Below are 13,054 nucleotides of genomic sequence, written 5' to 3' on the forward strand. Positions count from 1 at the left end.
TCTATGTACTCTCCCTCGGCAAGCTCTTGGATTCAAAGTTAAGCACCAGGGCTTATTTCCGGATAAGACCCACATCTCTTGTGTATGATTCCAGCTCATCCTTCAAGTTCTTCCCCTGCATTTCCTAGATCTGCTTTACATTCACTCTTGAATATTATGCAGCACCTCAAACTCGCCATCTCCAAACGAGATCCAGCATTTTACCTCCTCAATGGGCCGCACCTCACCATGGTGACACATGAACCATTGCTCCACTGTTGCTTAAATTCTAACTAAAAACTGTGCAGTAGAGAACAGTGTGAGACAAAATCTCTCTCAGCTGTGTGTGGCTCACTGGAGGGGTTAATGTGATTGAGACTTGGACCTTCTTTAACAGCATCATACTTCTGGTGCTCACCATCAGAGCAACCTGGAGGTATTCTCTGATTACCTAAATCCTCACATCCAATTAGATGCCAGCTCCTCTTGGTTCTGTCCCCTCCCATTGTTATGGTCTGCTTAGCCTCTCGGACTTCTGACCTTTCAATAATCTTTGCCTGCTCCAACCTAGTCTAAACACAGTTTCAAAGTACAGGTTGGATCACATTCCTGCCCCCCCCCCAAAAAAAAAGAAAAAAAAAAGCCAAAAAACCTCTTTGTCACCTTTGGAGGTTGCTGGGGTGCCACCTCATCCTAAAAATTAATAAATATTAATCCCATATTTTCCATTCAGTTTTTGGGCTTCCCTGGTGGCTCCGTGGTAAAGAATCTGTCTGCCAATGCAGGAGACATGGGTTCAATCTCAGGGTTGGGAAGAGCCCCTGGAGAAGGAAATGGCAACCCACTCCAGTATTCCTTCCTGGAAAATCCCACAGACAGAGGAGCTTGGTGGGATACAGTCCATGGGATCGCAAAGGAGTCAGACATGACTTAGTGATTAAACAGCAACACCCCATTCAGCTTTAGAGAAAATTCTTCTTTCAAGAAGAATCACAGATAACAAATGCAAGAGGTTTGATAGAATCTGAAAATCAGTTTTGCAACCCCTAATGAAACAATGGATCAAGGCAATAGTCATCAGCGGCTGCTGACACTCTTGGATGAAAGACGGATAAGGGAAATTGACGGCAGCGGATGACAGTACCACAAGTGCCAGTCGCTCGGTCGTGCCCGACTCCATACAGCCCATGGGATTCTCCAGGCCAGAACCCTGAGTGGGCAGCCTTTCCCTCCTCCAGGGGATCTTCCCAACCCAGACACCACCACAAACCACCGATCAAAGTCACCAGAAGTGGAACAGTCAGACATCATGCTCCTCCCGGAGTGATGCAAAATATACAGCATCATACCCTAACACAATGTATAAGAAATACACATTGCATGTTGATTTTCACATAGAAATAAGGAAGACTCCTCTCTATACACACACACACACACTACAGCATCATCTAGGGAGTATTCTTGGAAAAATTTTTCAGACCATAATCAAATCAATTTTCTAGATCTAACTAAACACCATGGGGATACCCTCAGCCAAATCCTAAATGAAGGAAGTTCTATAGGATATATGACCTAGTTCCTTCCTCAAATAAAAGGCAAGAGGCAAGAAACAAAAAGCAGGGTAATGTTATAGAGCAAAAGTACTCTATAACAGGGTAATACTATAGAGTAAATGTTATAGAGTAAAAGTTGGTAAAAGTTTATTTACCAACTAAATGCAATGTTGGATCCTGATTTTAAAAACCTGCCGAAAAATATTTTTAAATAGGAAAACTCCATACAGTCTGATTATTAAAGAAATCTTACTAATTTTGTTGAGCAACAGTGATATCGAGGTTTGGTTAAAACTTAAAATATCTCTTATGTTAGAAATACATCTTTAGGACTTCCCTGGCAGTGCAGTGGTTAAGAATCTGCCTGCCAGTACAGAAGGCAACAGACGCAATCCCTGGTCCAAGAAGATTCACATGCTGTGGGACAACTGAGCCCACGCACCACAACTACCGAAGCCCACATGCTCTAGAGCCCAAGTTCCACAGCAAGAGAAGCCAGAGCAATGAGAAGCCCACACACCACAACTACAGATTAGCCCTGCACCCAAAACTAGAGAAAGCCTGCAGGAAGCAAAGAAGACCCAGCATAGCCAAAAAAAACAAAGGAAAAAAAAAATTTAAATATGTCTTTAAGTGTTTACAAGCGAAATGATACAATAATACCTGAGATTTACTTTAAAATTCTCCAGCAAAATAAAGTGGTAAATAGAACAAGAAAAGCAGAATACTGATAATTGTTGAAGCCGGGTACACAGAGCTTCATTATTCTAGTCTCTGCTTTTATGTTTTAACATAAAACTTATAAAAATAAATATGGAAAATATTGAAATTATTCCATATTCATAATGAAAAATTAACATGCCAAAAACCTCAATCTATGCTGAAAGTGTGAAATAGATGTTGTGACTTTATCTCTCAAGTTGGTACACTGGATAACAGAGTCTTGGAAAAGCTTGTTTTTAGATTTCTAACCATTCCATACATACATGTGCAGTATGTATACATGTGTATACACATGTGTATATACATACAAGTGTGATTTCACTGACATGCAGTCTGTGTGGCTGCATAAGGTCCCCATGTTAATTTTTGAATAAGGGCCTCACATTTTCATTTTGCTTTGGATCCCACATATTATATAGCTGGCATACACACAGACACACATACACTCATACATATGTGTATATGTGTGTATTTATATTAAATACCACTAACAAAAATAACATGTGCTGAGTATGACACATCTATATATATTTATGTTAAATATGTGCAAATTTAATAGGAAATGTGTTCTTTGTAATAAAAATTTCCTAGAAGTTCTGTTTCTAGTGAGGCAATTAGGTTAAAATGGCTCTTGAAAATCTCTGCACATATGTGTTTTAATTAGCAAATAAGGTCCCTGGTCTTTGCCCCTCTTCTCCTCTGACTAAAAGGATACTTTTTATTTACTAGATAGTTTAAGGCTGAGAAAATACATGCTAAAATAAACCTTTAAGGGATGTTATATTTACTTCACAGTAGTCGAGAAATATTTGAGTGAGAGAAGGATATATAAAAGAACCGAATCACTATGTTATACACTTGAAACTAATATAATATTGCAAATCAATTATACCTGAATTTAAAAAATGAGAGAAGGTAAAAATAAAGCCATGTTCACTCATCTGCCACATTCATTGGCTTTTATTTTGAGTTTGTCTTTATTCAACAAATCCAGATAATACTGTTTTTCTTAAAAGATTTGTCTCCTCCTAGAAAAATTTCAAATCTGCAGAAAAGCGCTAGGAATAACACAAGAAATACTGTATATCCTCCACCTAGATTTATCAGTTTTCCATTGTTAACATTTTGCCACACTTCCCTCTCTCTGTCTCACTGTCTCTCTCTATAAACACACACACACACAGGTGTTTCTCCAGTGGCTCAGCAGGTAAAGAATCTGCCTGCAATGCAGGAGATACAGGAGACACAGGTTCGGTCCCTTGGATAGAGAAGATCCCCTGGAGGAGGAAATGGCAACCCGCTCCAGTATTCTTGCCTGTTGAATCCCATGGATGGAGGAGCCTGGCGGGCTACAGCCCAAAGGGTCACACAGAGTCAGATACTACTGAACGACTAAGTGTATACCTACATACCCATATTTATGTTCATCTTGATTTTTGCTGAACATTTGTAAGTTGCAAATGTCAAGCCACTTCACCTCTAAATATTTCTGTATGCACTGCCTAAGAAAAAGTAAGACATCTTCCAGTATGACAATATCATTATCATTATCATTATCACACCTAAGAAAATTAAAAATTATTCTATAAATTCATTTAATATGCAGTCTATATCCAAATGTTCTCAATTATCTCAAAAATGTCTTTTATAGCTATTTCCTGGGTTTTTCTTTTTTTGTATGTATATACCAGGATACAATCAAGATTCAAGCATTGCATTTGGTCATGGTATCTCTAGTCTCTCTGTATTTAGAAGAGTTCCTCTACTTTTTTTTTCGTCGTCCTGACTTTTTGAGAAACCCAAGTTAATTACCTTATCAGTGACTTCATTCAGGATTTGGCTAATCATTTTAATTTAATTTCATGATTAATTTCCAGTTAAACACTGTGGGCAAGAAAACTAAACAGCTGACAGTCTATAATTCTTACATCACATCAGGAGGGGTGCGGTGTTAAGTGCTTCCACTTTTGGTGATGCTGAACCTTTAATTACTTGGTTATTATGGTGACAAGATCTTTTCATTTTAAAGATACATCTTCCCCTTTGTAATATCATCTATGGGACTATATTTACATCCTTTTTTGGCTTCTGTTTCCCAATACCTTTTCAACCAAAAGTTTTAGCATCCATTGATGAACCTTGCCTTAATCAAATACTGCACTGGGAGTTGAAGACCATATTAACTGCTTTCAATTATACTTTTTAGAAATTGCTATAAATCTTGACAAAAGTATTTTCTATTACTATGATTTTTCTGCTAAGCTTAAACTTGGCTCATTTTAAAAATTATAAAATTACACGATGATTTTAGAATGATAGTTGGTTGCTGCTGTGTGCTCAGTTACTCCCGACTCTTTGGGACCCCATGGACTGTAGCCCGCCAGACTCCTCTGTCCATGCAATTTTCCAGGCAAAAATACTGGAGTGGGTTGCCATTTCCTCACTTCAGGGGATCTTCCCCACCCAGGGATCGCACCCACCTCTCCTGCTTCTCCTGCCTTGGTAGGCAGATTCTTTACCACTGCACCACCTGTGAAGGCAGTTGGTTACTATAAAGCTTAAAGTAACCCTCAAGTTCTTCCAAGATGCAGCCTTAATTATATTCTGGCCGAGGCGGCTATACGGTAAATAATCTGCCTGCCAAGGCAGGAGATGCAGGAAACGTGGGTGCAATCCCTAGGTCAGTATGATCCTCTGGAGTGAGGAAATGGCAACCCACTCCAGTATTCTGGCCTAGAGGATTCCACAGACAGAGGAGCCTAGCGGGCTACAGTCCATGGGGTCACAAAGAGATGGACACAACGGAGCAACTAAGCACGTTCCCAACAGCAATTCATGGAACCAAACTAGTGTACCCAATTTCTCAAATCTATCTTTTCCAGGATGCATACCAGGCCCTTCGTCCAGGCTCCTCACGTGGTGTGCTCTCTATTCATCTCAATCCTTCACAGACTTGGAAGTCTCACAGGAATGTCACTTCTAAGCCTGTGCCCTGGTTCCTCTGTATGTGATCTCACCCCTCCAGATTGACTGTTTTCTGTGCTCAGCTATTGTCTTACAGCACAATTATCATCTCTTTAAAGTGTCTGTTATAACATGTACAAAATGTATTTAAGAGAAGTAAAAGAATTATGCAGTAAACACTAGTGGACTCAACATGCAGTGTAAGAAAAAAAAATTAACTGTTTACTCTGAAATCTCTCCTTGTCCCTCCTCAGAGAAAACCACTATCAGAATCTAATAATAGTTCTCACTCCTTTCCTTCCCTGTATTGTTTACCACATTCGTTTGGATACCTAAACACACTCATTTCACACTTATTCCACTTACCATGTTCTTTTAACTTTATATTAATGGAATCATTCTGTGTATATTTTCTGCAGTCTGCTTTGTTTCCTTAACATATGTTCCTGAGAGATCTGGCATGTTAGTGTGTTCAGCTGAAATCCCTTCATTTCACCCTATACATACAGTATTCCAGTGTGTGAATATAACACAACTTGTGTATCCTTTCTTCTTCTGGTGCACATTAGCACTGTTTCCTATTTTTTGGCTATTATGAACAGGGTTTCTATGAACATTGTTGTTGGTATGTATGTAGCAATGGAATTGAGTGCTTTTCAGGAAAGGATATATACATTTAAGTTTGCTGCTGCTGCTAAGTCACTTCAGTCGTGTCCGACTCTGTGCAACCCCAGAGATGGCAGCCCACCAGGATCCCCCACCCATGGGATTCTCCAGGCAAGAACACTGGAGTGGGTTGCCATTTCCTTCTCCAATGCATGAAAGTGAAAAGTGACCATATTCTCCAACTAGATTATTAGCTATTTAAGACAGAGATAGATCTGATACTATTTTTGCCTAGAAACATTAGGCATTTAATAAATATTCATTAATTAATTGATTCACTGATTGGTATTAAAAAGAAAATTTGAGGGGTTCTTTTGGTATTTTCACAATAAGAAGATGATCCACGGTAAAGTCAAATGTAAGAATGTTTCTAAAGTAAGAAAAAATGTAAATCTTTCTTCAAATGTGGCAAAAAAAAAAAATTAAAGAGAAAAAATGAAAATAGAAGATAAATACCATCAATATTCCCAAGCAGATTTTAGACAGTTACAGGAAAATGGAATTATCAGAAGCAGGATACTTTTTTAAGTATCTAACATGTGTTTCGTTTCCTTCTTTCTGTAACATTATTCCACTCTTTCAAAGTCTTCAGTATCTCAGATGCGGTAGGTCGTTTCTTGGGGTCCACTGAGAGTAATTTCTCCAGAAGATCTTTCTGTAATGACAGTAAGAGTCAATTCTAGGAAAGAAAACATTGCAATAAACAAAATTCAATTATTTTTAAATGCTTACTTCTTTGTCGTCAAATACATCTAATTTGCCACTCCTTAGATCGTCAAAGAACTAAAAATTAAACATATATATGTTTATTAGGAAGTGATTCACTTTGGAGAAAAACAAACTTAGGAAGCACAAAAGACTGGGGATACCAGAATTCTAGGATATTTCTAGATTTTTAGAAAAATCTCCTCAGCCAAGAAGCAAGCGGGAATCCTCTTCCCCCACCACCCCCTTTAAGAACCATCCTCATCACTACAGCATGTTGAAGTTTTAAGAGCATCATATGAATTATCTCCTTGCATCCTTTTTGGAGCCCTCTGCAAGGTATTTTCAATATCCCTGCCTTACAGGGGAGAAGGCTGTCAACTCCAGGCAAGTCCCTCTTACTGACCTTCAGACTAGGATATCCAGTTGCCTGCAGCATTCGGTGGCCCCCCCACTGTCTTCATAAGAAATTCATATTCTTGCTTTAATTTCATCCCAGTATATCCTTCCAGTACCACTGACCGTCAACCACTTCCTTGACTTATATACTCCAATACAAATGACACTGACAACTATTCCCAAATATATTCTTCCCAATCCTTTTCCACGCTAGCATCACCTTCTCTCTAAATTGGAGTATTGGAAGCCAACCAATCCTTCAGAGCCCAATTTAAACACCTGCATGAAGCCTAAATCCCTGCAGCTGGCAAAGCCCCCCTCCTAGCTGTTTCCATTAGACTTCATGCCTTCTCCTATAACATTCATAGCATTCTCTTAAGTTACCTTTCCTTGTAACATATAAGCTCCTTGAGAACAGCCTTCCTCATTTTCATAACCCTTGGAGAGCTCAGCACAGGGTCTTATGCAAAGCAAGCCATTGATACAATTTTACAGACAGAGATGCACACACCTTCCAAAGAAGACCAAAGGTTTGGTCTTCAAGAAAAAGTATTGGTTGCCCAAACTTGAAAGAGATAAAAATTCGTATTTAATTTGCAGTCAACACTAACATGCTCCAGTCCATCCTCACGTGAGGTCAATAACTGCAGCAGTACTTTGAATATGATGGTCAATAATTTTTGTTGCTTAATTCTTTCTGTAACATTGTATTTACCTTCCCTGTTTCTAAATAAGTGGGACATATATGAAGAAGTTCTGCAAGAATCAGCCCCAAAGCATAGATGTCCACTTCATTTCCATAGTCTTTCACACAAGAAAGCTGAAAAAAAAAAAAAACATTTATATTCGTGACTTACCTGATATAAATATTCATGCCTTCTGAAGCCAAAAAAGTTATCTAACCGAAATGTCTTATAACACACAACAATGTGCATTTATTAGCAAGATATGTAGGCCCTGACTGCCCAGGATCAAATCTCTGTCACTAAATAGCTGAATCACCTGTATACACTACCCATCAATGTGGAATAATCTGAAGCCTAAAATGGAGATAGCAATAGTTTGAACCTCAGAGTTTGACTGTGGGGTTAAATGAGACCATTAGGTGAAGTGCCCAGTAAATCACTTGCATGCAAAGGTTTATCACAGCTTCATTCATAATATTCCACAACTGGAGGCAAACCAAATGTCCATCAACAGGAGAATGGATGAACAAATTGTGGTATATTCATACAATGGAATACTATTCAGCCACAAAAAGGAATAATCTGCTGTTATTTATAAGCAACCACTAGAGGTTCTCCGGAGAAGGCAATGGCACCCCGCTCCAGTACTCTTGCCTGGAAAATCCCATGGACAGAGGAGCCTGGTAGGCTGTAGTCCATGGGGGTCACTGAGTCAGACATGACTGAGTGACTTCACTTTCACTTTTCACTTTCATGCACTGGAGAAGGAAATGGCAACCCACTCCAGTGTTCTTGCCTGGAGAATCCCAGGGATGGGGAAGCCTGGTGGGCTGCCGTCTATGGGGTCGCACAGAGTCGGACACAACTGAAGTGACTTAGCAGCAGCAGAGGTTCTCCAACAGACATTACTTTGAGTGAAATAATCAAATATAGAAGAGTACATACAATGTGATCCCATTCATATGAAGCTCAAGATCAGGGGAAAGTAATCTATGGTGATAGAAATCAGAGAACTGGTTTCCTCTGGGCAGTGGAGAGGAATGACTGACTGGAAATGGGTCTAAAGGTGAGGAAAATGTTCTACCTTCTCATAGGCTTGTAGGCTTCATGAACCTATGCCTTTGTCAGAACTAAAAAAAAAAAATACAGACATTTAAGATCTGAATTTTATGGTGTATAAATCTTTCCTCAATAAAATGTGACAATACTGGATGCAGGAGATATTGAAGAGAACGGGAATTGAAAGGAAGCTGTTACTCCCCTATTGACTTCTACTTCCACACCTTGGAAAAACTTTATTATGTTTTTATAAACTGCACCTGTCATTCTAGTCAACAATTTCACTTCAAAGACTCTATCATTGATTATCACAGAAATACTTGTTTTTAGACTCACAGGTAAGGAAGAAGACACATAACATGTCTACAAATGTAAAAGGTTGAAAACAGCCTAAATAAATGCCCATCAGTCAGGAAATAGTTAAATGATTGCTGTATATCTGTATTTTGGCATACAATACAGTTGTTAAAAACAATGTGTCAGATCTATTTGTACAGATATGGAAAGATTATGATACACTGTTGAGTAAAAAAAAAATTAAGTCACAAAATAACTTTTAGTAGCTTTATAAAATGTATTTATTATTTTTATGTAAAAAAGTCTCCATAAATATATGTATCTATATATTTTTTATAACTCAAAAAAAATGACCTAAAAGGATAAACTACCAACTGTGGTGAGAAGAGTAGGAATAAAAATGAAGAGTAATGGTAATTTTCCATTTTCATTCTATTTACTTATGTATTATTTTAATTTTATGAGTGCCTGTTATTTTTATAATTAAAAAATGAAAGAGATAAAAAATATCTAGACAGAAAGAAAGGGGACCTCACCTGTTCTGGGCTCATGTATCGTAATGTTCCCTTTTTACTTGTCCGCGTTTCATCATTTTTCAGGTATGTAACAAGTCCAAAGTCTCCAATCTTGATTTGGTTCATAGCTACTAAAAATATGTTACTTGGCTGCCGAAAAAATATGTTGTAAGTACTAATTTGACAGACTTTTATCACATATCCAATTCATACTTCATAACAGCTATTTTTAAATTTACTTGTAAGGCATTTACCTGCTCCTAGGTAGCCCAAAACAGGAAACTTATTAATATCAGTCTTTAAAATGCTAACTGAGGAAGTCAGGACATTTTAGCTGACAGCAGAGAAAGCTTGGGGAATAGCTGCCTTCAGATAGCTGAAGATAAGTCAAAGATGGATTCACTCCTGCCTGGTCCCTGTGGGGATAGATCCAGGACTAGAGGATGGAAACGACCCCAAGACTTGCTTTTAATATATCCTAATACAACATGGGTTTGGGTGAACTCCGGGAGTTGGTGATGGACAGGGAGGCCTGGCGTGCTGCAATTCATGGGGTCGCAAAGAGTCGGACACGACTGAGCGACTGAACTGACTGAACTGAATATAGCAATCATGTGGTCCAACAAATGGGAGTTAGAGAGTTCCCCATCCTACAAGGTAGTCAAGACAGGGCTGGACACCCACTTGGTGGAAACACTGCAAACACGAGTCCAGCATTTGAAAGGGATTGAAGGAGACACCCTTAAGATCCTCTCCGATCCTGAGATTCTCAGAATGAGTCCATTCCCAGTAATGCTGCAGAATACCCTGTGCAGAATTTTCCCTGGGAGCTTCCTTTATATCCATTTCTCCAGGCTTCTGACTTCTTAACAAACACAGCCCCTCTGTCTTTGAAGGCATACCAAGTTAACTGGAAGCTGATGCCTAGCACTGAAATATATTTTTCTACATAATTCTTTAAGCACAATGGGAAAAAAAAAAAAAAAGGAAGAACAGAATGAGAATTCCACAACTATGTAGAAGGTATTGACTAATATTCTAAAGACCATGAAACCAGGAAGGTTGTTGATGAGGACTCTGTGCTTCCACTGCAGGGGGCCCAGGTTTGATCCCTGGTCATGGAACGAAGATCCCACAAGGTATGGCAAAAAAAAGGGGTGCAAACTCTATCCAGGAGGCACAAGAATAAGGTGACCGAGGAGCCTGGGGCAATTGGGAAATTGAACCTCCTCAGCCCATAAGCCCTCTCTCCAGAAACCTCTGTGTCTCTCACCAGCATCTTTGGTCTAGTTCTTATGGTAAATGCTGGCTGACTTCATAGAACAGGGGCTTTATTGGGTAAAGACCATTATCTGGCAAAGCCACCAGTAGCAGGTATTTTGCAAAGCATCACAAAATAAGATGCACACTATCATTTACATCTTCTCTCAGATGTGAAAAAGCAGTAACTGTATCAGTGAAGTTAGCAAGTTAAAAAAGATGAAAGTCTGACCTTTGAGCACCTGCAGACATGGGGCAAACACACTCTACAGACACAAGAAAAGATGACTCCCCGACAAGAGGTGTGAGCAGTGCAGGATACAGGAGGGAACTGGCCAACCACGTGGTGGGAGAAGGGAGCACTAAGCATTTTCATTAACTCATCCTGATGGGGGCCTGAGAGGAAATACCCAAACCTCTGAGTAGAGGAGATGACTGTGTAAGTAGATAATTTATTTGCAAATTATTGTATAAAGAGATAATTGTGCTTAATTTCTTATTTAACTTTATATGATTCATTTCAAAGTGAACGTATAGCCATTCTAAATGTATTCTTTTGAACAGAGTCCTTATATCCTTCCAACTTCAAAGAACACCTTCAAATACTGTTATTAACAAAATGAGATATTGGAACCAGAGGCAGCCAATATGAAGGCATCAGACATCCAGCCCCTGAGAAGACCAAGGATGCAATACCTCTTAAGGGCCATCTTTTCCTACCAAGGCCAACAAACAACTATGTACATGGCTACTTATTTTTCTCAAGGAATATTTTTCTTTGTTTCTCGTTCCTGGCTGTTTTAGACATGTGGGATAAGCCCAAGGTCCGTATAGACGAGGTGCTTCTGTCTGATCCCGAATGACCAGAAAAGGCTCATAAAGAAATTGAGACAAAAGCGGACAGGTAGAAGAGTGTCTCATGTGAGCACATGAGCAAAGGTTTGGTGACAGGATTCAGCATGGGAGGTTTTTGATGACTGTATGCAAATCACAGGGAACAGAGTGCCGAGGGAAGACTGAAAAGCTCTTCTGTCTGATTTTGAGGAGGAAATGGGAAAACTGCTCATCTAGACCATGAGAAGCTAGGAAGCCAGAAGAAAATGAAAATACAAAAGTATACGGCATGTTCCAAGGTTTGCATCGCTGCAATTTTCATGGGGCAGAGATGTCTCACCAAGTGCCAAGCAAATTCGAGACTCTGGACTTAGTGGCTGTGACTGCCTTCAAGAGTAATGACTTAAAAAGTTAAGAGAATCGTGTTTCCAAAGCCAGAGTCACCAGAGTCTCTTCTGCCTCTCAGACAAGCCTGGGCAGCAGTAGAGGCAGAGACAGAGCACTCAATTGATGTGCCAGCCACAAGAATTATGTGCACAGAAATGTCCAGTATACTAAAGCGGTTAGTGTTTACAACTGGGGGAAGGTATCAGCCAGGATGGCAAATAGGACCAGGAGTGAATGAGCAATGAGCTGCTTCTTGCAGAGCTCAGCATCTTAGTAAGTTTACAGCCCTGGCAATCTCCTGATTGATTCTACAGATTGGTACCTGGGGCAAGTGCTATATCCACTCTAACCTTACAGGATCAGAGATGTTATTTCCTCACGACTGTCGATCAATTCTAAAACTAAAGAAGACAGACTTTCACATTAATAAATTCTATTTATCAATTCTCAATATAGCACATTTTCCACTCACCTTAAGGTCTCTATGAATTAACTCTTCTGAATGTATATAATGCACTCCTGTTGTTATTTGTTGAAAGAAATTCAAAGCCAAACGTTTGTCTGGCTTCTTGCCTCTTCTTTCGTCAATCCATTGCTCCAACGTACCTTTATCACAGTATTCCATTTGGATGAAAAGGCACCTAGTCTTTGATCTGGGATAAAATTCACTGTATAAGTAGCAATAAAAATAAATTTATAAAAAATACACTTAAAAATTAAATTTAAAAAAGGACACCTTCTTAAAAATGCCAAACATGTCTCAAAACAGAAATCTAAATATAACAAATGTGAGTCAACACATAATAAACCACTCTTTATTTAGGTCATAAGTTCCCAGATAGCAAAGCTTTGTTTAGTTAGCTAAATTGTAAAGTAGCAGCCTTCCCATTCTTGAACACTGAAGGTCCTTGACTATCTTTGCTAATAGATAGGAAGAGAAGCCTAAGCATGACCAAATTGCAGAAAACCAAATTTCATTATTATATATTGTAATTTTGAAACATTTTAATTCACCATTGCTCTACAG

General features: G+C 39.0%; 1 protein-coding gene across 3 annotated transcripts in view; it reads right to left on the reverse strand.

Moving 5' to 3' along the window:
- Positions 1-4,007: 4,007 nt before the first annotated feature.
- Positions 4,008-13,054, reverse strand: part of EIF2AK2 (eukaryotic translation initiation factor 2 alpha kinase 2) — a 36,476-nt gene continuing 27,429 nt past the window's right edge. For 2 of the 3 annotated variants that reach the window (XM_044925825.1, XM_006056837.3), the window contains exons 12-16: positions 12,500-12,680; positions 9,568-9,696; positions 7,705-7,809; positions 6,618-6,668; positions 4,008-6,540 (exon numbers count right to left, since the gene is read on the reverse strand). In XM_044925825.1, the coding sequence (XP_044781760.1) occupies positions 6,418-6,540; positions 6,618-6,668; positions 7,705-7,809; positions 9,568-9,696; positions 12,500-12,680 (589 nt within the window). In that variant the 3' untranslated portion in view covers positions 4,008-6,417. The remainder of the gene's footprint in view (positions 6,541-6,617; positions 6,669-7,704; positions 7,810-9,567; positions 9,697-12,499; positions 12,681-13,054) is intronic. The other variant, XM_006056839.3, reaches the window with a different exon arrangement.

The sequence above is a fragment of the Bubalus bubalis genome, chromosome 12 (genome assembly GCF_019923935.1).
Source record: "Bubalus bubalis isolate 160015118507 breed Murrah chromosome 12, NDDB_SH_1, whole genome shotgun sequence".
Taxonomy (NCBI): domain Eukaryota; kingdom Metazoa; phylum Chordata; class Mammalia; order Artiodactyla; family Bovidae; genus Bubalus; species Bubalus bubalis.